The sequence below is a fragment of the Epinephelus lanceolatus genome, chromosome 15 (genome assembly GCF_041903045.1).
Source record: "Epinephelus lanceolatus isolate andai-2023 chromosome 15, ASM4190304v1, whole genome shotgun sequence".
Lineage (NCBI taxonomy): Eukaryota > Metazoa > Chordata > Actinopteri > Perciformes > Serranidae > Epinephelus > Epinephelus lanceolatus.
Genome location: NC_135748.1, coordinates 44209550 through 44236594, shown reverse-complemented (window position 1 = coordinate 44236594; position 27045 = coordinate 44209550). Strand labels below are relative to the sequence as shown.

General features: G+C 39.3%; 1 protein-coding gene across 1 annotated transcript in view; it reads left to right on the top strand.

Moving 5' to 3' along the window:
• The window catches only part of LOC117267286 (phospholipase B1, membrane-associated), a 29938-nt gene that overhangs the window by 160 nt on the left and 2733 nt on the right, over nucleotides 1-27045 (top strand). Inside the window, exons 2-15 of the mRNA XM_078175436.1 lie at nucleotides 100-155; nucleotides 5580-5670; nucleotides 5762-5820; nucleotides 5909-5976; nucleotides 8621-8664; nucleotides 14601-14721; nucleotides 15629-15680; nucleotides 15763-15843; nucleotides 17573-17638; nucleotides 21176-21267; nucleotides 23204-23285; nucleotides 23400-23501; nucleotides 24753-24848; nucleotides 25050-25121. Coding sequence (XP_078031562.1) covers nucleotides 100-155; nucleotides 5580-5670; nucleotides 5762-5820; nucleotides 5909-5976; nucleotides 8621-8664; nucleotides 14601-14721; nucleotides 15629-15680; nucleotides 15763-15843; nucleotides 17573-17638; nucleotides 21176-21267; nucleotides 23204-23285; nucleotides 23400-23501; nucleotides 24753-24848; nucleotides 25050-25121 — 1082 coding nt within the window. The remainder of the gene's footprint in view (nucleotides 1-99; nucleotides 156-5579; nucleotides 5671-5761; nucleotides 5821-5908; nucleotides 5977-8620; nucleotides 8665-14600; nucleotides 14722-15628; nucleotides 15681-15762; nucleotides 15844-17572; nucleotides 17639-21175; nucleotides 21268-23203; nucleotides 23286-23399; nucleotides 23502-24752; nucleotides 24849-25049; nucleotides 25122-27045) is intronic.

Below are 27045 nucleotides of genomic sequence, written 5' to 3'. Positions count from 1 at the left end.
CAGTGTCAGAGGGATGTCAGGAGTCTGTGCAGCTGATGTGTTGGGACATATCAGAGTGCACAGTTACCTTGTCTTTACACCTGTCCCTCTATCCTGCAGGAGACACTTTATGGAGAGAAGAAGAAGAAGAAGAAGAAGAAGGACATGTCCATCAGGTAAGATCGTCTCATTTAACCCTGTATGTAACCTGCAGTTAGATCGTCTCATACAGTGTTAACGTCCTCTGAGTGAAAAGGGACGGAGCTTCAGATTATCCTGCTGTCTGTGAGTCCTGTCCCACACTCTGATAATCAATACTGATCAATATTAGTTTATTATTAAATATCAAACCTGTTGACGTATAGGAAAAGTTGAGTGAAAACATGAATTAATTTAAAGGCCTCATACAGACATTTGGTCCAAGCTGAGAGTTCAGTCTGCACACAGACAGATTAGAAGCTTGATGTCATGGTGGTGCAGTGGTTCACACTGTCGCCTCACAGCAGGACGGTTCCTGGTTTGAGCCCTGGGGTGGGGGGGGGGTTCTTCTGTGTGGAGTCTGCATGTCCTCCCTGTGTCAGCGTGGGTTTCCTCCAGGTGCTCTGACATGTTCTCCCCGTGTCAGCGTGGGTTTCCTCCAGGTGCTCTGACATGTTCTCCCCGTGTCAGCGTGGGTTTCCTCCAGGTGCTCTGACATGTTCTCCCCGTGTCAGCGTGGGTTTCCTCCAGGTGCTCCGACATGTTCTCCCCGTGTCAGCGTGGGTTTCCTCCAGGTGCTCCGACATGTTCTCCCTGTGTCAGCGTGGGTTTCCTCCAGGTGCTCCGACATGTTCTCCCTGTGTCAGCGTGGGTTTCCTCCAGGTGCTCCGACATGTTCTCCCTGTGTCAGCGTGGGTTTCCTCCAGGTGCTCTGATATGTTCTCCCCGTGTCAGCGTGGGTTTCCTCCAGGTGCTCCGACATGTTCTCCCCGTGTCAGCGTGGGTTTCCTCCAGGTGCTCCGACATGTTCTCCCCGTGTCAGCGTGGGTTTCCTCCAGGTGCTCCGACATGTTCTCCCCGTGTCAGCGTGGGTTTCCTCCAGGTGCTCCGACATGTTCTCCCCGTGTCAGCGTGGGTTTCCTCCAGGTGCTCCGACATGTTCTCCCTGTGTCAGCGTGGGTTTCCTCCAGGTGCTCTGACATGTTCTCCCTGTGTCAGCGTGGGTTTCCTCCAGGTGCTCCGACATGTTCTCCCTGTGTCAGCGTGGGTTTCCTCCAGGTGCTCTGACATGTTCTCCCTGTGTCAGTGTGGGTTTCCTCCAGGTGCTCTGACATGTTCTCCCTGTGTCAGCGTGGGTTTCCTCCAGGTGCTCTGACATGTTCTCCCTGTGTCAGCGTGGGTTTCCTCCAGGTGCTCCGACATGTTCTCCCTGTGTCAGCGTGGGTTTCCTCCAGGTGCTCCGACATGTTCTCCCTGTGTCAGCGTGGGTTTCCTCCAGGTGCTCTGACATGTTCTCCCCGTGTCAGCGTGGGTTTCCTCCAGGTGCTCTGACATGTTCTCCCTGTGTCAGCGTGGGTTTCCTCCAGGTGCTCCGACATGTTCTCCCTGTGTCAGCGTGGGTTTCCTCCAGGTGCTCCGACATGTTCTCCCTGTGTCAGCGTGGGTTTCCTCTGGGTGCTCCAGCTTCCTCCCACAGTCCAAAGACATGCAGATTAATTGACATTCTCGGAACCCATAGGCTGTATTTGGCATCTGACTTCCGGCAGACGGTGATACAGCCTCTGGGGGCAGACCCCCGATTTACTGGCATTCCGGTTTGATTTGGGCGGAGGAGGCGAATTTCCGTTTCTGACTTCCATTTATATATAGGTAAATGTGCTGAACCACTGCGATGGATTCAGAGTTTGCAGTGACGCCAGTTATGTTCCGCCTTGTTAGTTCACAGCACGGACCGTTTAACCTGGCAACAACTGCAGCCGGCTCAAACGTCAGTATCACGCAGACTACAAACAGCCTACAACCAGAAACCAGGGCTCTTCCGCTCTTCTTCTGGAGGCAAGATCTCCGGGGTTTGCCTACAGACTCTACATTCACTGAATGCAGAGTCTCTATATAGAGACTAGTTGATTGGTGACTCTAAATTGTCCGTAGGTGTGAATGTGAGTGTGAATGGTTGTCTGTCTCTATGTGTCAGTCCTGTGATAGTCTGGTGACCTGTCCAGAGTGAACCCTGCCTCTCACCCAGTGTCAGCTGGGATAGACTTTAATTCAGTCATGCAAATTGTTTTATTCTTGCCTGATGTGAAGACATGATGAGACTCAACATCAGGACAATCACACATAAAGAGACACTCAGGACTCTGTCCATCACATGGAGAAGAAATTTAGGTTTGAATTGAGACTCAGTTCCAGTCTGTTGGACTCTGTCTCTATTGGACTCTGTCTCTGTTAGACTCTGTCTCTATTGGACTCTGTCTCTATTGGACTCTGTCTCTGGTAGACTCTGTCTCTATTGGACTCTGTCTCTGTTAGACTCTGTCTCTATTGGACTCTGTCTCTATTGGACTCTGTCTCTGTTAGACTCTGTCTCTATTGGACTCTGTCTCTGTTAGACTCTGTCTCTATTGGACTCTGTCTCTATTGGACTCTGTCTCTGTTAGACTCTGTCTCTATTGGACTCTGTCTCTATTGGACTCTGTCTCTGTTAGACTCTGTCTCTATTGGACTCTGTCTCTGGTAGACTCTGTCTCTATTGGACTCTGTCTCTGTTAGACTCTGTCTCTATTGGACTCTGTCTATATTGGACTCTGTCTCTGGTAGACTCTGTCTCTGTTAGACTCTGTCTCTATTGGACTCTGTCTCTATTGGACTCTGTCTCTGTTAGACTCTGTCTCTATTGGACTCTGTCTCTGGTAGACTCTGTCTCTATTGGACTCTGTCTCTGTTAGACTCTGTCTCTGTTGGACTCTGTCTCTATTGGACTCTGTCTCTGGTAGACTGTCTCTGGTAGACTCTGTCTCTATTGGACTCTGTCTCTGTTAGACTCTGTCTCTGTTGGACTCTGTCTCTGGTAGACTCTGTCTCTGGTAGACTCTGTCTCTGGTAGACTCTGTCTCTGTTAGACTCTGTCTCTGGTAGACTCTGTCTCTGTTGGACTCTGTCTCTGGTAGACTCTGTCTCTATTGGACTCTGTCTCTAGTAGACTCTGTCTCTGTTAGACTGTCTCTGGTAGACTCTATCTCTATTGGACTGTCTCTGTTAGACTCTGTCTCTGGTAGACTCTGTCTCTGTTGGACTCTGTCTCTGTTGGACTCTGTCTCTGTTAGACTCTGTCTCTGTTGGACTCTGTCTCTAGTAGACTCTGTCTCTGTTAGACTGTCTCTGGTAGACTCTGTCTCTATTGGACTGTCTCTGTTAGACTCTGTCTCTGTTAGACTCTGTCTCTGGTAGACTCTGTCTCTATTGGACTGTCTCTGTTAGACTCTGTCTCTGTTAGACTCTGTCTCTGGTAGACTCTGTCTCTGGTAGACTCTGTCTCTGTTGGACTCTGTCTCTGGTAGACTCTGTCTCTGTTGGACTCTGTCTCTATTGGACTCTGTCTCTGTTAGACTCTGTCTCTGTTGGACTCTGTCTCTATTGGACTCTGTCTCTGGTAGACTCTGTCTCTGGTAGACTGTCTCTGGTAGACTCTGTCTCTATTGGACTCTGTCTCTGTCAGACTCTGTCTCTGGTAGACTCTGTCTCTATTGGACTCTGTCTCTGTTAGACTCTGTCTCTGTTGGACTCTGTCTCTATTGGACTCTGTCTCTGGTAGACTCTGTCTCTATTGGACTCTGTCTCTGGTAGACTCTGTCTCTATTGGACTCTGTCTCTGGTAGACTCTGTCTCTGTTAGACTCTGTCTCTGGTAGACTCTGTCTCTATTGGACTCTGTCTCTGTTAGACTCTGTCTCTGGTAGACTCTGTCTTTATTGGACTCTGTCTCTGTTAGACTCTGTCTCTGGTAGACTCTGTCTCTGGTAGACTCTGTCTCTATTGGACTCTGTCTCTGTTAGACTCTGTCTCTGTTAGACTCTGTCTCTGGTAGACTCTGTCTCTGTTGGACTCTGTCTCTGTTGGACTCTGTCTCTGGTAGACTCTGTCTCTATTGGACTCTGTCTCTGTTAGACTCTGTCTCTGTTGGATTCTGTCTCTATTGGACTCTGTCTCTGTTGGACTCTGTCTCTGTTGGATTCTGTCTCTATTGGACTCTGTCTCTGGTAGACTCTGTCTCTGGTAGACTGTCTCTGTTAGACTCTGTCTCTATTGGACTCTGTCTCGGTTAGACTCTGTCTCTGGTAGACTCTGTCTCTATTGGACTCTGTCTCTGGTAGACTCTGTCTCTATTGGACTCTGTCTCTGGTAGACTCTGTCTCTATTGGACTCTGTCTCTGTTAGACTCTGTCTCTGGTAGACTCTGTCTCTATTGGACTCTGTCTCTGTTAGACTCTGTCTCTATTGGACTCTGTCTCTGGTAGACTGTCTCTGGTAGACTCTGTCTCTATTGGACTCTGTCTCTGGTAGACTGTCTCTGGTAGACTCTGTCTCTATTGGACTCTGTCTCTGTTAGACTCTGTCTCTGTTAGACTCTGTCTCTATTGGACTCTGTCTCTGGTAGACTGTCTCTGGTAGACTCTGTCTCTGGTAGACTCTGTCTCTATTGGACTCTGTCTCTGGTAGACTCTGTCTCTGGTAGACTCTGTCTCTGTTGGACTCTGTCTCTATTGGACTCTGTCCCTGGTAGACTCTGTCTCTGGTAGACTCTGTCTCTGTTAGACTCTGTCTCTGTTAGACTGTCTCTGGTAGACTCTGTCTCTGTTGGACTCTGTCTCTATTGGACTCTGTCTCTGTTAGACTCTGTCTCTGTTGGACTCTGTCTCTATTGGACTCTGTCTCTAGTAGACTCTGTCTCTGTTAGACTGTCTCTGGTAGACTCTATCTCTATTGGACTGTCTCTGTTAGACTCTGTCTCTGGTAGACTCTGTCTCTGTTGGACTCTGTCTCTGTTGGACTCTGTCTCTGTTAGACTCTGTCTCTGTTGGACTCTGTCTCTAGTAGACTCTGTCTCTGTTAGACTGTCTCTGGTAGACTCTGTCTCTATTGGACTGTCTCTGTAAGACTCTGTCTCTGGTAGACTCTGTCTCTGTTGGACTCTGTCTCTATTGGACTTTGTCTCTGTTAGACTCTGTCTCTGGTAGACTCTGTCTCTATTGGACTGTCTCTGTTAGACTCTGTCTCTGGTAGACTCTGTCTCTGTTGGACTCTGTCTCTGTTGGACTCTGTCTCTGTTAGACTCTGCCTCTGTTAGACTCTGTCTCTATTGGACTCTGTCTCTGGTAGACTCTGTCTCTGGTAGACTCTGTCTCTGTTGCACCCTGCTTTGTTGGACTCTGTCTCTGGTAGACTCTGTCTCTGTTGGACTCTGTCTCTGGTAGACTCTGTCTGGTAGACTCTGTCTCTATTGGACTGTCTCTGTTGGACTCTGTCTCTGGTAGACTCTGTCTGGTAGACTCTGTCTCTATTGGACTGTCTCTGTTGGACCCTGCTTTGTTGGACTCAGCCTTTGCTTGATTGTTCCTGCAGGACATTTTAGGAACAGATTTTCTCCGACATCCACTGCATCCTCCGTTTGTCTGTCCTGATATGAGTCCATCTCCCACCGTCCCCACCTCAGGTGAGTATATGAGTCTGTCTCTGTGTCCCACTGTGTCTCTGTCTCTGTGTCTCACTGTGTCTCTGTGTCTCCTGTCTGTCTTCTGTTCCAGTTGAACGTGTCAAAGCTGCAGACATCAGAGTCATCGCTGCTCTGGGAGACTCTCTGACTGTGAGACAAGTTCAAATCTAAACACAGAAATGTTCCCAGTTGGTGTGGACATTAAAGGGTTAAAGATACTTCCTTTGTTTTGTCACAGACTGCCATCGGCGCCAATGGGTCATCCATTTTGGCCACACCGTTTGAATTTCGTCACGTGTCCTGGAGGTAAACAAACATCACAGCTTCAATGAATCAGCTGATCAACAACTGTCAGAGCTGATCATCAGATCATCAGATCTTCAGTTCATTAAATCATCAGATCATTAAATCATCAGTTCATTAAATCATCAGATCATTAAATCATCAGATCATTAAATTATCAGATCATTAAATCATCAGATCATTAAATCACAGCTCATTAAATCATCAGATCATTAAATTGCCAGATCATTAAATTATCAGATCATTAAATCAACAGATCATTAAATCGTCAGATCATTAAATCATCAGATCATTAAATTGCCAGATCATTAAATTATCAGATCATTAAATCATCAGATCATTAAATTGCCAGATCATTAAATTATCAGATCATTAAATCATCAGATCATTAAATTGCCAGATCATTAAATTATCAGATCATTAAATCATTAGATCATTAAATTATCAGATCATGAAATCATCAGATCATTAAATTGCCAGATCATTAAATTATCAGATCATTAAATCGTCAGATCATTAAATCATCAGATCATTAAATTATCAGATCATTAAATCATCAGATCATTAAATTGCCAGATCATTAAATTATCAGTTCATTAAATCGTCAGTTCATTAAATCGTCAGATCATTAAATCATCAGATCATTAAATTATCAGATCATTAAATCATCAGATCATTAAATCATCAGTTCATTAAATCATCAGATCATTAAATCATCAGATCATTAAATTACCAGATCATCAAATTATCAGTTCATTAAATCGTCAGATCATTAAATCATCAGATCATTAAATTATCAGATCATTAAATTGCCAGATCATTAAATTACCAGATCATTAAATTATCAGTTCATTAAATCGTCAGTTCATTAAATCGTCAGATCATAAAATCATCAGATCATTAAATTATCAGATCATTAAATCGTCAGATCATTAAATCATCAGTTCATTAAATCATCAGATCATTAAATCATCAGATCATTAAATCGTCAAACCATTAAATTATAAGATCATTAAATCATCAGATCATTAAATCAACAGATCATTAAATTGTCAGACCATTAAATGATCAGATCATTAAATCATCAGATCATTAAATCGTCAGACCATTAAATTATCAGATCATTAAATGGTCAGATCATTAAATTATCAGTTCATCAAATCATCAGATCATTAAATCGTCAGACCATTAAATTATCAGATCATTAAATCATCAGTTCATTAAATCATCAGATCATTAAATCGTCAGACCATTAAATTATTAGATCATTAAATCGTCAGACCATTAAATCATCAGATCATTAAATTGCCAGATCATTAAATTATCAGATCATTAAATCATCAGATCATTAAATTGCCAGATCATTAAATTATCAGATCATTAAATCATCAGATCATTAAATTATCAGATCATGAAATCATCAGATTATTAAATTGCCAGATCATTAAATTATCAGATCATTAAATCATCAGATCATTAAATCGTCAGATCATTAAATCATCAGATCATTAAATTATCAGATCATTAAATCATCAGATCATTAAATTGCCAGATCATTAAATTATCAGTTCATTAAATCGTCAGTTCATTAAATCGTCAGATCATTAAATCATCAGATCATTAAATTATCAGATCATTAAATCGTCAGATCATTAAATCATCAGTTCATTAAATCATCAGATCATTAAATCATCAGATCATTAAATTACCAGATCATCAAATTATCAGTTCATTAAATCGTCAGATCATTAAATCATCAGATCATTAAATTATCAGATCATTAAATTGCCAGATCATTAAATTACCAGATCATTAAATCGTCAGTTCATTAAATCGTCAGATCATTAAATCATCAGATCATTAAATTATCAGATCATTAAATCGTCAGATCATTAAATCATCAGTTCATTAAATCATCAGATCATTAAATCATCAGATCATTAAATCGTCAGACCATTAAATTATAAGATCATTAAATCATCAGATCATTAAATCAACAGATCATTAAATTGTCAGACCATTAAATGATCAGATCATTAAATCATCAGATCATTAAATCGTCAGACCATTAAATTATCAGATCATTAAATGGTCAGATCATTAAATTATCAGTTCATCAAATCATCAGATCATTAAATCGTCAGACCATTAAATTATCAGATCATTAAATCATCAGTTCATTAAATCATCAGATCATTAAATCGTCAGACCATTAAATTATTAGATCATTAAATCGTCAGACCATTAAATTATCAGTTCATTAAATCATCAGATCATTAAATCGTCAGACCATTAAATCATCAGATCATTAAATCGTTAGATCATTAAATCATCAGATCATTTAATAATCAGATCATTAAATCATCAGATCATTAAATCATCAGTTCATTAAATTATCATATCATTAAATCATCAGATCATTTAATAATCAGATCATTAAATCATCAGATCATTAAATCATCAGTTCATTAATTGTCCTCTGTGTGTCCTCTGTGTGTCCCTTGTCCTCTGTGTCTCCTCTATATGTCCTCTGTGTCTCCTCTATGTGTCCTCTGTGTCTTCTGTGTATCCCCTGTGTGTCCTCTATGTGTCCTCTGTGTATCCTCTGTGTGTCTCCTGTGTGTCCCCTGTCCTCTCTTGTTTGCAGCATTGGAGGATATGGAACATATCAAAACGTCATCACACTGGCGAGTACGTTACTTTATTTTACTCAGATTGATTTTTAAAGAAAACATGCTACACGTCAATAATTTTCAGGATGACCTGTTGTTTCATTTCAGGATGACCTGTGTTTTATTTCAGGATGGCCTGTGTTTTATTTCATGATGACCTGTGTTTTATTTCAGGATGACCTGTTGTTTTATTTCATGATGACCTGTTGTTCTATTTCAGGATGACTTGTTGTTTTATTTCATGATGACCTGTTGTTCTATTTCAGGATGACCTGTGTTTTATTTCATGATGACCTGTGTTTTATTTCAGGATGACCTGTTGTTCTATTTCATGATGACCTGTGTTTTATTTCATGATGGCCTGTGTTTTATTTCAGGATGGCCTGTGTTTTATTTCATGATGGCCTGTGTTTTATTTCATGATGACCTGTTGTTTTATTTCAGGATGACCTGTGTTTTATTTCATGATGGCCTGTGTTTTATTTCAGGATGACCTGAGTTTTATTTCATGATGACCTGTTGTTCTATTTCAGGATGACCTGTGTTTTATTTCATGATGACCTGTTGTTTTATTTCATGATGACCTGTTGTTCTATTTCAGGATGACCTGTGTTTTATTTCATGATGACCTGTGTTTTATTTCAGGATGACCTGTTGTTCTATTTCATGATGACCTGTGTTTTATTTCATGATGGCCTGTGTTTTATTTCAGGATGGCCTGTGTTTTATTTCATGATGGCCTGTGTTTTATTTCATGATGACCTGTTGTTTTATTTCAGGATGACCTGTTTTATTTCATGATGGCCTGTGTTTAATTTCAGGATGACCTGTGTTTTATTTCATGATGACCTGTGTTTTATTTCATGATGACCTGTTGTTTTATTTCAGGATGGCCTGTGTTTTATTTCATGATGACTTGTGTTTTATTTCATGATGGCCTGTGTTTTATTTCATGATGACCTGTGTTTTATTTCAGGATGACCTGTTGTTCTATTTCATGATGACCTGTGTTTTATTTCATGATGGCCTGTGTTTTATTTCAGGATGGCCTGTGTTTTATTTCATGATGACCTGTGTTTTATTTCATGATGGCCTGTGTTTTATTTCAGGATGACCTGTGTTTTATTTCATGATGACCTGTTGTTTTATTTCATGATGACCTGTTGTTTTATTTCATGATGACCTGTGTTTTATTTCATGATGACCTGTGTTTTATTTCATGATGATCTGTTGTTCTATTTCATGATGACCTGTGTTTTATTTCAGGATGACCTGTTATTCTATTTCATGATGACCTGTGTTTTATTTCATGATGGCCTGTGTTTTATTTCAGGATGGCCTGTGTTTTATTTCATGATGGCCTGTGTTTTATTTCATGATGACCTGTTGTTTTATTTCAGGATGACCTGTTTTATTTCATGATGGCCTGTGTTTTATTTCAGGATGACCTGTGTTTTATTTCAGGATGACCTGTTGTTTTATTTCATGATGACCTGTGTTTTATTTCATGATGACCTGTGTTTTATTTCAGGATGACCTGTTGTTCTATTTCATGATGACCTGTGTTTTATTTCATGATGACCTGTGTTTTATTTCAGGATGGCCTGTGTTTTATTTCATGATGGCCTGTGTTTTATTTCAGGATGACCTGTTGTTTTATTTCAGGATGACCTGTGTTTTATTTCATGATGGCCTGTGTTTAATTTCAGGATGACCTGTGTTTTATTTCATGATGACCTGTTGTTTTATTTCAGGATGGCCTGTGTTTTATTTCAGGATGGCCTGTGTTTTATTTCATGATGACCTGTGTTTTATTTCAGGATGGCCTGTTGTTTTATTTCAGGATGGCCTGTGTTTTATTTCAGGATGGCCTGTGTTTTATTTCATGATGACCTGTGTTTTATTTCAGGATGACCTGTTGTTTTATTTCAGGATGACCTGTGTTTTATTTCAGGATTGCCTATGTTTTATTTCATGATGACCTGTGTTTTATTTCAGGATGGCCTGTGTTTTATTTCATGATGACCTGTGTTTTATTTCAGGATGGCCTGTGTTTAATTTCAGGATGACCTGTGTTTTATTTCAGGATGACCTGTGTTTTATTTCATGATGACTTGTGTTTTATTTCAGGATGGCCTTTTTTTTTAATTTCAGGATGACCTGTGTTTTATTTCAGGATGACCTGTGTTTTATTTCATGATGACCTGTGTTTTATTTCAGGATGGCCTGTTGTTTTATTTCATGATGACCTGTGTTTTATTTCAGGATGGCCTGTGTTTTATTTCATGATGACCTGTTGTTTTATTTCATGATGGCCTGTTGTTTTATTTCATGATGACCTGTGTTTTATTTCAGGATGGCCTGTGTTTTATTTCATGATGACCTGTGTTTTATTTCATGATGACCTGTGTTTTATTTCAGGATGGCCTGTGTTTTATTTCAGGATGGCCTGTTGTTTTATTTCATGATGACCTGTTTTATTTCAGTATGGCCTGTGTTTTATTTCATGATGACCTGTGTTTTATTTCATCATGACCTGTGTTTTATTTCAGGATGGCCTGTCGTTTTATTTCATGATGACCTGTGTTTTATTTCATGATGACCTGTGTTTTATTTCAGGATGGCCTGTCGTTTTATTTCATGATGACCTGTGTTTTATTTCAGGATGGCCTGTGTTTTATTTCATGATGACCTGTGTTTTATTTCATGATGACCTGTGTTTTATTTCAGGATGGCCTGTGTTTTATTTCATGATGATCTGTGTTTTATTTCATGATGACCTGTGTTTTATTTCAGGATGACCTGTGTTTTATTTCAGGATGGCCTGTGTTTTATTTCATGATGACCTGTGTTTTATTTCATGATGACCTGTGTTTTATTTCATGATGACCTGTGTTTTATTTCAGGATGGCCTGTTGTTTTATTTCATGATGACCTGTGTTTTATTTCAGGATGGCCTGTGTTTTATTTCATGATGACCTGTGTTTTATTTCAGGATGACCTGTGTTTTATTTCATGATGACCTGTGTTTTATTTCAGGATGGCCTGTGTTTTATTTCATGATGACCTGTGTTTTATTTCATGATGACCTGTGTTTTATTTCAGGATGACCTGTGTTTTATTTCAGGATGGCCTGTGTTTTATTTCATGATGACCTGTGTTTTATTTCATGATGACCTGTTGTTTTATTTCATGATGACCTGTGTTTTATTTCAGGATGGCCTGTGTTTTATTTCATGATGACCTGTGTTTTATTTCATGATGACCTGTGTTTTATTTCATGATGACCTGTTGTTTTATTTCAGGATGGCCTTTTTTTTAATTTCAGGATGACCTGTGTTTTATTTCAGGATGACCTGTGTTTTATTTCATGATGACCTGTGTTTTATTTCAGGATGGCCTGTGTTTTATTTCATGATGACCTGTGTTTTATTTCATGATGGCCTGTGTTTTATTTCATGATGACCTGTGTTTTATTTCATGATGACCTGTGTTTTATTTCATGATGACCTGTTTTTTTATTTCATGATGACCTGTTGTTTTATTTCAGGATGGCCTGTGTTTTATTTCAGGATCACCTGTGTTTTATTTCAGGATGACCTGTGTTTTATTTCATGATGACCTGTGTTTTATTTCATGATGATCTGTGTTTTATTTCATGATGACCTGTGTTTTATTTCAGGATGACCTGTGTTTTATTTCAGGATGGCCTATGTTTTATTTCATGATGACCTGTGTTTTATTTCAGGATGGCCTGTGTTTTATTTCATGATGACCTGTTGTTTTATTTCATGATGGCCTGTGTTTTATTTCAGGATGACCTGTGTTTTATTTCAGGATGACCTGTGTTTTATTTCATGATGACTTGTGTTTTATTTCAGGATGGCCTTTTTTTAATTTCAGGATGACCTGTGTTGTATTTCCGGATGACCTGTGTTTTATTTCATGATGACCTGTGTTTTATTTCAGGATGGCCTGTGTTTTATTTCATGATGACCTGTGTTTTATTTCAGGATGGCCTGTGTTTTATTTCATGATGGCCTGTGTTTTATTTCATGATGACCTGTTGTTTTATTTCATGATGACCTGTTGTTTTATTTCAGGATGGCCTGTGTTTTATTTCAGGATCACCTGTGTTTTATTTCAGGATGACCTGTGTTTTATTTCAGGATGGCCTGTGTTTTATTTCATGATGGCCTGTGTTTTATTTCATGATGACCTGTGTTTTATTTCAGGATGGCCTGTGTTTTATTTCATGATGACCTGTTGTTTTATTTCATGATGGCCTGTGTTTTATTTCATGATGGCCTGTGTTTTATTTCAGGATGACCTGTGTTTTATTTCAGGATGACTTGTTGTTTTATTTCATGATGACCTGTTGTTTTATTTCATGATGGCCTGTGTTTTATTTCAGGATGACCTGTGTTTTATTTCATGATGATCTGTTGTTTTATTTCATGATGGCCTGTGTTTTATTTCAGGATGACCTGTGTTTTATTTCATGATGACCTGTGTTTTATTTCAGGATGGCCTGTGTTTTATTTCAGGATGACCTGTGTTTTATTTCATGATGACCTGTTGTTTTATTTCAGGATGGCCTGTGTTTTATTTCATGATGACCTGTGTTTTATTTCATGATGACCTGTGTTTTATTTCAGGATGGCCTATGTTTTATTTCATGATGACCTGTGTTTTATTTCATGATGGCCTGTGTTTTATTTCATGATGACCTGTGTTTTATTTCAGGATTGCCTATGTTTTATTTCATGATGACCTGTGTTTTATTTCAGGATGACCTGTTTTATTTCTTGATGACCTGTGTTTTATTTCAGGATGGCCTGTGTTTTATTTCATGATGACCTGTGTTTTATTTCAGGATGGCCTGTGTTTTTTTTTCATGATGACCTGTGTTTTATTTCATGATGGCCTGTGTTTTATTTCAGGATGACCTGTGTTTTATTTCATGATGACTTGTTGTTTTATTTCATGATGACCTGTTGTTTTATTTCATGATGGCCTGTGTTTTATTTCAGGATGACCTGTGTTTTATTTCAGGATGGCCTGTGTTTTATTTCAGGATGGCCTGTGTTTTATTTCAGGATGACCTGTGTTTTATTTCATGATGACCTGTTGTTTTATTTCAGGATGGCCTGTGTCTTATTTCATGATGACCTGTGTTTTATTTCATGATGGCCTGTGTTTTATTTCAGGATGACCTGTGTTTTATTTCATGATGACCTGTGTTTTATTTCAGGATGGCCTGTGTTTTATTTCATGATGACCTGTGTTTTATTTCATGATGACTTGTGTTTTATTTCATGATGACCTGTGTTTTATTTCAGGATGGCCTGTGTTTTATTTCATGATGACCTGTGTTTTATTTCATGATGACCTGTGTTTTATTTCAGGATGGCCTATGTTTTATTTCATGATGACCTGTGTTTTATTTCATGATGACCTGTGTTTTATTTCATGATGGCCTGTGTTTTATTTCAGGATGACCTGTTTTATTTCTTGATGACCTGTGTTTTATTTCATGATGACCTGTTGTTTTATTTCATGATGACCTGTGTTTTATTTCAGGATGGCCTGTGTTTTATTTCATGATGACCTGTGTTTTATTTCAGGATGGCCTGTGTTTTTTTTCATGATGACCTGTGTTTTATTTCAGGATGACCTGTTGTTTTATTTCATGATGACCTGTGTTTTATTTCAGGATGGCCTGTGTTTTTTTTCATGATGACCTGTGTTTTATTTCAGGATGACCTGTGTTTTATTTCAGGATGGCCTGTGTTTTTTTTCATGATGACCTGTGTTTTATTTCAGGATGGCCTGTGTTTTATTTCATGATGGCCTGTGTTTTATTTCAGGATGACCTGTGTTTTATTTCAGGATGACCTGTGTTTTATTTATCAGATATGAGTCACTTAACTGTTTGATCATCTGGTCGTCCAGATATCTTTAAACTCTTCAATCCCAATCTGCTGGGTCCGTCACCTGTGTGGACCTTCCACGGCCAGCCAACCACCGTCAACCAGACCGGATTCAACTTCGCCGTCACTGGCCACAACACACTGTAAGACTCCGCCCACTCACACGGTCACTATTTCAGTGGTCCTCAGCTGTGTTCATATCAATGGTCCTTGAAGTGACACGCATCAGATCACCAACCCCTGTTTGATGAGGTTTCTCTTCAGGGACATCCGTCTGAAAAACAGGTCTGTTGTCAGATTCAAGACCAGAATGAGCAGGTAGCTGTGGAGGAGGTGAAACCTTTGATCAGAACAGTTGCTCTCATGACTCTCACTGTGTTCACCTCTACACTGAATTAAATGGTGACAATAAACTTTTATTCATTTATCTGAGTCCACCTGGAGCTCTGAAAGGGCCCTTGGGGATCCTCTGACCCCTGGTTGAGAACCAGTGGTTCATGTTATATCTGTAGTTTTTAGTTGGAGCAGCAGGTCATCAGCTCGCTGTGTTGGCTGGTGGGTCCACAGAACTTTACCCATCTGTCCCCATCTGTCCCCCCTTCACATTAAAGACATGAGGGCAGCAGAGGACAGACTTAAAGACATTTCCATCATAAACTAAGGCAGAAAATTAAACAAGTTGGTGCATAAACATTCACCAGAACACAGGAAATGACATGTTTCATACTCAAACCTTTCTGGTGCAGGAGCCCACCCCACCTTTTATCAGTTACAGACAGATTACAGTCTGGTTTATGTAAACAGTGACATCATGTCATGAAGTAAACAATAAATAAATCATAACAATTAAAGATAATTGTCATGTTGCAGCTGTTACAGAGTTCAGACTCTGACAGTCTTCATCATCTTCTTCTTCAGCTCAAACATCAAAATAATTTAATTATCACTGTAAATGATATAATGGTGTTTAATGTGTGTGTGTGTGTGTGTGTGTGTGTGTGTGTGTGTGTGTGTGCGTGCGTGTGCGCGTGTGCGTATGTTGATCTGCAGGAATGTCTCAGATCAGATCAGACACATGATCGACACCTTCAGGTCGTACCCAGTGAGTCTCTGCGTTCTGTTTTTGAGATGATGAATGTGTTTACTTCCTGTCGTGGCGTTCACAGTCAGCTGGTCTCTGTCAGGGTCTGAACTATGACGAGGACTGGAAGGTGGTGACGATGCTCATTGGCATGAACGACATCTGTGACTACTGCAAAGACAAAGTAAGACAAGTCGCTCAGTTAGAGTTTAATATGAATGTGTTTATGTGATCATTGTTATTATATGTCATTATTTAGTTTTCTCTTTAACAATATTAAAGGTGAATGTTTCAGATAAAGTTTCCTGACACTCTGCTCTGTTCATTATTTATCTTTATCCATGATGTGTATTTCAAACTCTGCATTAATAAAAACATAAACAATATAAACATGATTGTGAGCAGTTTAAATGTGCGTGTGGGGTCACCACTCTGTGACGTCACTGTGTGTTTGTGTTCACAGGTGAAACCAGGGGCGAAAATCCCATTTCGTAGTTGGGGGGGAAAATAAACAGTAAAATTGTAGAGAATAATTCCAGGGAGGGGACAAGGAAAAAAAGTTGTAGCCTGTCTTTTATACAGCATCTTTTACCGCAATTTGACACTTTAATCTTTTCTCTATCTCTCCAACAGGCAGGCATAGGACCTTTCTTAGCACTGGCTGAGTCCACCTGCACATGTCCAGATTTAAAACAAAATGATTGAAATCAAATTAACATGTGCACATCGACAACAGTCAGGTGCGCCGTGCTGTCCAAGGCGCTGAGTGTGTCTGGAGCAGAGCAGGTCTCTGTCTCCCCGTGCACAGTAGTGTGAATATTTATGCTATTAAGTAAACGGAGAAAACATGTCTCTCATTGTTTAATAGCAGCAAAACAATAAGGCTTGTCTCTCCTTCTCTCCCTCTTTTTCATCTGGCTCAGGTTTGTGGAATGGATCCGTCGTCTCTGGCTGGCTGCAGGAGCAAACCGTTTTGTTTTTTTCGTTTTTTTACCGGCAGTGAGATAAACATTTCCTGCAATTAAACTGGTGAACTGGTTTATAAACAGTGTGCTGTGAGATCTGCTGCTGCGCACCTCACAACCGTGTGTAATAATCGCTTGTAATGGCCGCTCCTGTCATGTGTGTCTCACTGACAGGTGGAGAGCCTACAGATATTAACTACGAGCCGCTCCGTCACTGACTGCTCTTGTCCTGTCCTCTCCCTCTTCTTTCTCTCCTGTCCTCTCTGACTATCACTGCACTCTGGCTTTTGAACAATGCAGGAGAAATGTTGCAGACAGTTTATATTATCAGCCTGGGCCTGGGGCTTGTTGTAACAGTAAATGGGATGTGCTGTAACTTGTGTAAGTTAAACTGTGTCTGTGTGAGTGAAAATCTTACCCCGCGCGATGTGGACAGCGGGTCCAGCCACACTCTGCTACTGCTGCCAAGCAGCCCCGCCCGTTGGAAAGAGTGTGGGATATACCACTACTAGGAATGGGAGGGGGGACTGAATCTTTTAAGATTTAAATAGCACATTATTGCGTGATTATAATGAGCACCGCTTACATTGTGCTTTTAATAAATACTACTGCACTGTTCAAAAATTATTAATTGTGTCTCAAATTATTCTAGGGGGGTACAGCTTTACTGAAGGGGGAGTCATGTCCCCCCTGTCCCCCCCGGGATTTCTGCCCCTGGGTAAAACACGTCAGGTACAGTTCTCCACCAGCATCCGTCTCTTTAAATCTGATGCATATTAAAAATTAAAAAGTGTTTCCTCCCCACAGTCTGACTTCAATGGTTTATGATAATTATGAGACACAAAACTGTACAGGTTAACATTCAGCCTTTAAATTTACAAAAGTAATCAAAGAGAGATGAAGGGTTGTGTCAGAGTGTAACAGTGAGCCTCCTCCTCTTCCTCACAGACTCTGTTCTCTCCGGACCGTTTCATTCATCACATGACAGCAGCTCTGAACATGATGATGGACCAGGTGACACGTTATCACTCACAACAACATCACACATCAACAAATATAATAAATACTAAAGTCCAGCTGCTCAGAGTACACAGTTACATTCAGTAGAAATATTCAAGTACTGTACTCACTGTGAAACTTCAGTTAAAGGCCCGGTCTCTTTTACCAACCCAGTGTAGCTCCACATTCAGACAGGTAAAGGCCTGTCTCTATTAGAGGCCTGGTCTGGTTTGATATAGAAGATCTTTGGTTGTTGTTTTTACCTCAAAATGTGTTTCTGATCCTGGATTACTCTGTTACTCATTCATAATCCTTCAGTCTGTAAGAGTCCTCACATCAAAACAATCAGGGAGTGAAATAAAAATTAATCTGAGTTGTGAGATTGTTTTAACAGGATAAAGTGTTTTAACAGGATAAAGTGTTTAACAGGATAAAGTGTTTTAACAGGATAAAGTGTTTAACAGGATAAAGTGTTTTAACAGGATAAAGTGTTTAACAGGATAAAGTGTTTAACAGGATAAAGTGTTTTAACAGGATAAAGTGTTTAACAGGATAAAGTGTTTAACAGGATAAAGCGTTTTAACAGGATAAAGCGTTTAACAGGATAAAGTGTTTAACAGGATAAAGTGTTTTAACAGGATAAAGTGTTTAACAGGATAAAGTGTTTAACAGGATAAAGCGTTTAACAGGATAAAGTGTTTTAATAGGATAAAGCGTTTAACAGGATAAAGTGTTTTAACAGGATAAAGTGTTTAACAGGATACAGCGTTTAACAGGATACAGCGTTTAACAGGATAAAGCGTTTTAACAGGATAAAGCGTTTAACAGGATACAGCGTTTAACAGGATACAGCGTTTAACAGGATAAAGTGTTTAACAGGATAAAGTGTTTTAACAGGATAAAGTGTTTTAACAGGATAAAGCGTTTAACAGGATAAAGCGTTTTAACAGGATAAAGCGTTTAACAGGATAAAGTGTTTTAACAGGATAAAGTGTTTAACAGGATAAAGCGTTTTAACAGGATAAAGTGTTTTAACAGGATAAAGCGTTTAACAGGATAAAGTGTTTTAACAGGATAAAGCGTTTAACAGGATAAAGTGTTTAACAGGATAAAGTGTTTAACAGGATAAAGCGTTTTAACGGGATAAAGTGTTTAACGGGATAAAGCGTTTAACGGGATAAAGTGTTTTAACAGGATAAAACGTTTTAACAGGATAAAGCGTTTAACATGATAAAGCGTTTTAACAGGATAAAGCGTTTAACAGGATAAAGCGTTTAACGGGATAAAGTGTTTTAACAGGATAAAGTGTTTAACGGGATAAAGTGTTTTAACAGGATAAAACGTTTTAACAGGATAAAGTGTTTTAACAGGATAAAGTGTTTTAACGGGATAAAGTGTTTTAACAGGATAAAGTGTTTTAACGGGATAAAGCGTTTAACGGGATAAAGTGTTTTAACAGGATAAAGTGTTTAACGGGATAAAGTGTTTTAACAGGATAAAGTGTCTAACAGGATAAAGCGTTTTAACAGGATAAAGTGTTTTAACAGGATAAAGTGTTTAACAGGATAAAGTGTTTTAACAGGATAAAGTGTCTAACAGGATAAAGTGTTTAACAGGATAAAGTGTTTTAACAGGATAAAGCGTTTAACAGGATAAAGTGTTTTAACAGGATAAAGCGTTTAACAGGATAAAGTGTTTAACAGGATAAAGCGTTTTAACAGGATAAAGTGTTTTAACAGGATAAAGTGTTTAACAGGATAAAGTGTTTTAACAGGATAAAGTGTCTAACAGGATAAAGTGTTTAACAGGATAAAGTGTTTTAACAGGATAAAGCGTTTAACAGGATAAAGTGTTTTAACAGGATAAAGCGTTTAACAGGATAAAGTGTTTTAACAGGATAAAGTGTTTAACAGGATAAAGTGTTTTAACAGGATAAAGTGTTTAACAGGATAAAGCGTTTTAACGGGATAAAGTGTTTTAACAGGATAAAGTGTTTTAACGGGATAAAGCGTTTAACGGGATAAAGTGTTTTAACAGGATAAAGTGTTTAACGGGATAAAGTGTTTTAACAGGATAAAGTGTCTAACAGGATAAAGCGTTTTAACAGGATAAAGTGTTTTAACAGGATAAAGTGTTTAACAGGATAAAGTGTTTTAACAGGATAAAGTGTCTAACAGGATAAAGTGTTTAACAGGATAAAGTGTTTTAACAGGATAAAGCGTTTAACAGGATAAAGTGTTTTAACAGGATAAAGCGTTTAACAGGATAAAGTGTTTAACAGGATAAAGCGTTTTAACAGGATAAAGTGTTTTAACAGGATAAAGTGTCTAACAGGATAAAGTGTTTAACAGGATAAAGTGTTTAACAGGATAAAGTGTTTTAACAGAATAAAGTGTTTAACAGGATAAAGCGTTTAACGGGATAAAGTGTTTTAACAGGATAAAGTGTTTTAACAGGATAAAGTGTCTAACAGGATAAAGTGTTTAACAGGATAAAGTGTTTTAACAGGATAAAGTGTTTAACAGGATAAAGCATTTAACGGGATAAAGTGTTTTAACAGGATAAAGTGTTTTAACAGGATAAAGTGTTTTAACAGGATAAAGTGTCTAACAGGATAAAGTGTTTAACAGGATAAAGTGATTAACAGGATAAAGTGTTTTAACAGGATAAAGTGTTTAACAGGATAAAGCGTTTAACAGGATAAAGTGTTTTAACAGGATAAAGTGTCTAACAGGATAAAGCGTTTTAACAGGATAAAGCGTTTAACAGGATAAAGTGTTTTAACAGGATAAAGCGTTTAACAGGATAAAGCATTTAACGGGATAAAGTGTTTTAACAGGATAAAGTGTTTTAACAGGATAAAGCGTTTAACAGGATAAAGCGTTTTAACAGGATAAAGCGTTTAACAGGATAAAACGTTTAACAGGATAAAACGTTTAACAGGATAAAGTGTTTTAACGGGATAAAGTGTTTTAACAGGATAAAGCGTATAACGGGATAAAGCGTTTAAGTGGGGTTGTGTTGGGATGTCAGGAGCTGTAATCCGTTCTGATGTCTGTCAGAGTTCGATCAGATTAATGATTAATAATTGATACATTATCTGAAGCCAGATTTTATACAGAAATATTCAGACTGGTTTAAATCAACAGTCTGGTTGTATTTCCTGATCTTTGCTGACAAACAGTTTGGTGTGAAAGAATTTAAAGCCTGTGTCAAATACAGGCCTGTAGAGTTCAGTGATTACAGTAAACAATATCCCGGGGCTACTAACTGAAGTTTTACAGTTGTGAGTATATGAGTTCAGAGCTCAGTGAGAACATGAACTCAGATTAATGCTGTCATTAATGACATGTTGATCAGAAGACAAATTCATCTGTCTCCAGTTATGTCATAAAACATGATACACAGTAAAGACAGGTTCAACTCTTCACCTGAGACATGTCTGAATACTGTCAGTGTGAAAGTTGACTGTTCTTCAGTTTGACTGAAACTCTCAGATGTGACAGACAGAGACAGGAAGTGATGTCACTGAAGGTGCTCCTCTGGTTTCAGATCCCCAGGACCATCGTCAACGTGGTGCAGATTCTTCCCATGAAGCCTCTCAGAGAAGTTCAGAGACCCACTCTGGGCTGTCAGCTGCAAAGGTTACCTTATATTAACCTGTTTATACTTGTCCTCACCTGTCTTTCCTCTCCTCACCTGTCCTTACCTGTACTCACCTGTCCTCGCCTGTCCTCACCTGTACTCACCTGTCCTCATCACCTGTCTTTAGCTGTACTCACCTGTCTTTACCTGTACTTACCTGTCCTCACCTGTCCTCACCTGTACTCACCTGTCCTCATCACCTGTCTTTACCTGTACTTACCTGTACTCACCTGTCTTTACCTGTCCTCACCTGTCCTTACCTGTACTCACATCTCCTCACCTGTCCTTACCTGTACTCACCTGTCTTTACCTGTCCTCACATCTCCTCACCTGTCCTTACCTGTACTCACCTGTCCTCACCTGTACTCACCTGTCCTCATCACCTGTCTTTACCTGTCCTCACCTGTCCTTACCTGTCCTCACCTGTCTTCACCTGTCTTCACCTGTCTTTACCTGTCCTTACCTGTTTTTACCTGTCCTCACCTGTCTTTACGTGTCCTCACCTGTCATCACCTGTCCTCACCTGTCTTTACATCACGCCAATCAGAAAATCTGTACTATCCCTTTTTTTAAAAAAAATCTAATAATCTGTTAATCCGATACCCTAATAATCCAACAGTGTGATAATCTTATAATCTAATAATAAACAGTGTGATAATCTGATAATCTAATAATTCAACAGTGTGATAATCTAATAATCCAACAGTGTGATAATCTGATAATCTAAAAATCCAACAGTGTGATAATCTGATAATCTAATAATCCAACAGTGTGATAATCTTATAATCTAATAATAAACAGTGTGATAATCTGATAATCTAATAATTCAACAGTGTGATAATCTAATAATCCAACAGTGTGATAATCTGATAATCTAATAATAAACAGTGTGATAATCTGATAATCTAATAATAAACAGTGTGATAATCTGATAATCTAATAATTCAACAGTGTGATAATCTAATAATCCAACAGTGTGATAATCTGATAATCTAAAAATCCAACAGTGTGATAATCTTATAATCTAATAATAAACAGTGTGATAATCTGATAATCTAATAATTCAACAGTGTGATAATCTTATAATCTAATAATAAACAGTGTGATAATCTGATAATCTAATAATTCAACAGTGTGATAATCTAATAATCCAACAGTGCGATCATTTTATAATCTAATAATAAACAGTGTGATAATCTGATAATCTAATAATTCAACAGTGTGATAATCTAATAATCCAACAGTGTGATCATCTGATAATCTAAAAATCCAACAGTGTGATAATATGATAATCAAATAATTCAACAGTGTGATAATCTGATAATCTAATAATCCCACAGTGTGATAATCCGATACCCTAATAATCCAACAGGGTGATCATCTAATACCCTAATAATCCAACAGTGTGATAATCTGATAATCTAATAATCCAACAGTGTGATAATCTGATAATCTAATAATCCAACAGTGTGATAATATGGTAATCTAATAATCCAACAGTGTGATAATCTGATAATCTAATCATCTAACAGTGTGATAATCTGATAATTTTATAATCCAACAGTGTGATAATCTGATAATCTAATAATCCACCAGTGTGATAATCTGGTAATCTAATAATCCAACAGTGTGATAATCTGATAATCTAATAATCCAACAGTGTGATAATATGGTAATCTAATAATCCAACAGTGTGATAATCTGATAGTCTAATCATCTAACAGTGTGATAATCTGATAATCTAATAATCCACCAGTGTGATAATCTGGTAATCTAATAATCCAACAGTGTGATAATATGTTAATCTAATAATCCAACAGTGTGATAATGTGTTAATCTAATAATCTAACAGTGTGGTAATCTGATAATTTTATAATCCAACAGTGTGATAATCTGATAATCTAATAATCTAACAGTGTGATAATCTGCTGACAGGAGATTTTGCTCATGTCTGGTTAAACCTGAAGAAAACTCCACTGAGCTGACGGAGCTGCTGCAGGTGAACCTCCAGTTCCAGGTGAGGTCATAATACTGTTAATCCTGACAATAATCCATCAGTTTTAATTTGTGTTCAGCCCTCAGGGAACATCGTGGTGATGTCGTTCTGCTCTCTGATTTCTCTTGTTAACAGAGCAGATTAATGAAGCTTCTGAGCGGAGATCGTTTCTTCAAAAAGGACTTTGCTGTTGTTCTTCAGCCTTATTTAGAGATGGCCAGTCCTCCCAGACTTCCTGTGAGTCTCACATTTAACAGGATGTATCTTTAATTATTTACTCAGAGAGGAGACTCTGCTGCTGGTTTATTATTTTCATTCACAAATGTTTTCATAACTTCTCATCAGATGGTGCGACACAGACACAGAAAGTTTTACCCAGTGATTAGAAGCTGTGTTCAAACACTGCTGAAGACATCTGACCTGACTCAGCCTGAAGGGGGCGCTGTAATTACAGTCTTTAATAATCACATCTCCTACACCTTAATGAAACCTGCTACAGACACATTGTCTGTGTGTCTGTCTGTCTGTCTGTGTGTCTGTCTGTCTGTCTCTTACCTGTCTGTGTGTCTGTCTCTGACCTGTCTGTCTGTCTGTCTGTCTCTTACCTGTCTGTGTGTCTGTCTCTTACCTGTCTGTGTGTCTGTCTCTTACCTGTTTGCGTGTCTGTCTGTCTCTTACCTGTCTGTGTGTCTGTCTCTGACCTGTCTGTCTGTCTGTCTCTGACCTGTCTGTGTGTCTGTCTCTTACCTGTCTGTCTGTCTGTCTCTTACCTGTTTGCGTGTCTGTCTGTCTCTTACCTGTCTGTCTGTCTGTCTCTTACCTGTCTGTGTGTCTGTCTCTTACCTGTCTGTGTGTCTGTCTCTTACCTGTTTGCGTGTCTGTCTGTCTCTTACCTGTCTGTCTGTCTGTCTCTGACCTGTCTGTCTGTCTGTCTCTGACCTGTCTGTGTGTCTGTCTCTTACCTGTCTGTGTGTCTGTCTCTTACCTATCTGTGTGTCTGTCTGTCTCTTACCTGTCTGTGTGTCTGTCTCTTACCTGTTTGCGTGTCTGTCTGTCTCTTACCTGTCTGTCTGTCTGTCTGTCTCTTACCTGTCTGTGTGTCTGTCTCTTACCTGTCTGTGTGTCTGTCTCTTACCTGTCTGTCTGTCTATCTGTCTGTCTCTGACCTGTCTGTGTGTCTGTCTGTCTCTTACCTGTCTGTGTGTCTGTCTCTGACCTGTCTGTGTGTCTGTCTCTGACCTGTCTGTGTGTCTGTCTCTTACCTGTCTGTGTGTCTGTTTCTGACCTGTCTGTGTGTCTGTCTGTCTCTTACCTGTCTGTGTGTCTGTCTCTGACCTGTCTGTCTGTCTGTGTCTGTGTCTGTCTCTGACCTGTCTGTTTGTCTGTGTCTCTCTCTTACCTGTCTGTGTGTCTGTCTCTGACCTGTCTGTTTGTCTGTGTGTCTGGCTCTGACCTGTCTGTCTCTTACCTGTCTGTGTGTCCCTCCAGGACGGGTCGATGGACCTGAGCTTCTTCACAGCAGATTGTTTCCACTTCACAGTGAAGGGCCACGAGGAGCTGGCTAAGGGACTGTGGAACAACATGGTAACTGATGATGAAGATGAAGATCTATAATGACTGTTATTAAATATTTTACTGATGTTTGTATCAACACTTTGACTTCATTAAATATTCTGTAGAGTTTACTGATGAAACTTTACATCACTGAATTCACTCGACATCTTCATCTACATCTACATAAAGTTTTTTGTATCGTGACCTTCGGTGGGTCGTCTTTTGTCTCAGTTTCAGCCTGACGGAGCCAAAGAGAAGATCAAGACATTTTCAGAGCCGGTAAAACTCATCTGTCCATCAAAGGTAGCACATGTTCAACATATTTCTATGTCTGTGTTTGGAGATAATAAAGTTCCTATTAGGGACTGTTCTGTATTTATCGGGGGGGTCTGCAGTGTGACCCTAACCCTCCACCATTAATCACTTATTGGCTAGTTTAACCTACATGTATGAAACTTGGCAGGCTTACGTAACCCTGTGACACGTACAAAAAAGCCTCTTGGTGGCATGCTCTAAACCCAACAGGAAGTTGGCCATTTTGAATGTACTTGACCAAACCTTGGTCTGTCCCATCCCAAGACCTTGATGATGAAAAGTTATCAAAAGCTTGAATTTTCGTCAATGCATGTGACGTGGGATGGCGTCAAAGTTAGGGGACTCGCCACTAAACAGGAAGTAGTTTATAACTCCAGCATACATGGTCCAATCTTGCCCAAACTTCACAGGATTGATGCCAGTCCCGCCCTGAACACATCTACATGTCAATAATTAGTGATAAATATAGCGCCCCCTACTGGCTACAGGAAATGTCATGTTTTAGACTTTAATGTACATCTCCTACAAATTTCACCACATCCACCTCAAACTTGGTGAAAAAAGCCATGAGACCTTGATGACACTTTATTGTCGAAACTGTGAGTTTTCGTTGAAGGGCGTGGCCATGGCCTGGCAACGAACTTCGATGTTTTGCCGTGATGATAAACGTTGCTGTAACTTGAGTCCATGTGGGAATATCTCCCCAAAACTTCACACATATGATGACAGTCCAGCCCTGAACACATCTACAGAGGAATTTTGAATCACCACCATAGCGCCACCTTCTGGCAACAGAAAGTTACTTTATACATTCTTTGATGTCCCGCTTCTAGCAGGTTAATCAGACCCACCTCAAACTTGCTGGTCTAAGTCCTTAGACCTTGATGATGCTTAAAAATGAAGCTCTTGAGTTTTTATCAAACGCTGTCACCGTGGCGCTGCCTTATTCCCCACTAAACACGATGTTGTTTTGAAGGGACACAGGATGCTTGAAAACTCACCAAACGTGGCATACACATCACAGGTCACAAGTCCTGTTGTCTGATGTGATTTTTGTGCTTTGATGCACCAAGATGGCTCAACAGCGCCCCCTGGAATATTTCAATTAAGCAGCCCCTGAAGCTGATTTGACCTGCATGTATGAAACTTGGTAGGCACCTGTAACACTCTAAGACATACAAAAAAAGCCTCTTGGAAACCCAACAGGAAGTCCACCATTTTGAATTTACTTGTGCCACTTTTGTGCATTTTTGCCCATTTCCAGGGCTTGTAAATTAATGAACTAGTCCTAGAGATTTTATCCGATGGACTTCAAACCTTGGTCTGTCCCACCAAAATGACTTCAAGAACAAAAGTTATTAGAGTCATGAGTTTTCGTCAATCCGTGTGACTGTGGCAAGACGTTTAATGTCCATGTGTCGCCAAAAACAGGAAGTGGTTTGTAACTCCAGCATTCATGTTCCAATCTTCCCCAAACGTCACAGAATTGATGACAGTCCCGCCCTGAAAAGATCTGTATGTCAATATTCAGTATAGAGTACAGTGCCACCTAGCAGCGACAGGAAGTATGTCTTTTCAGACACATATTTTTTTCATTTACCTGACATTCACATGCTGTGGTTAAAAGGACATATATACGAACAAGCCATATCATTAGAGCCGACATCCTGCCAGCCCCCCCGAGTTGCATGAAGGTGCGAGGGCCCGTTCATCGCTGCTTGCAGCTTTAATTTTGAATAGAATTCCATAAAATGTGTGTTTATTTCTTTCGGGGTCTGTGAGGAGCGTTCCCGAAACTGATCTTATTCTGTGTATAGCTCGCGAGGCTTGAATGTGCCTCAGTTGGCGTGCTACTAATTTCTGGGGTTTATCGCCTATCTCAAATTGTATCTGTTTAATTCTATTTGACTGC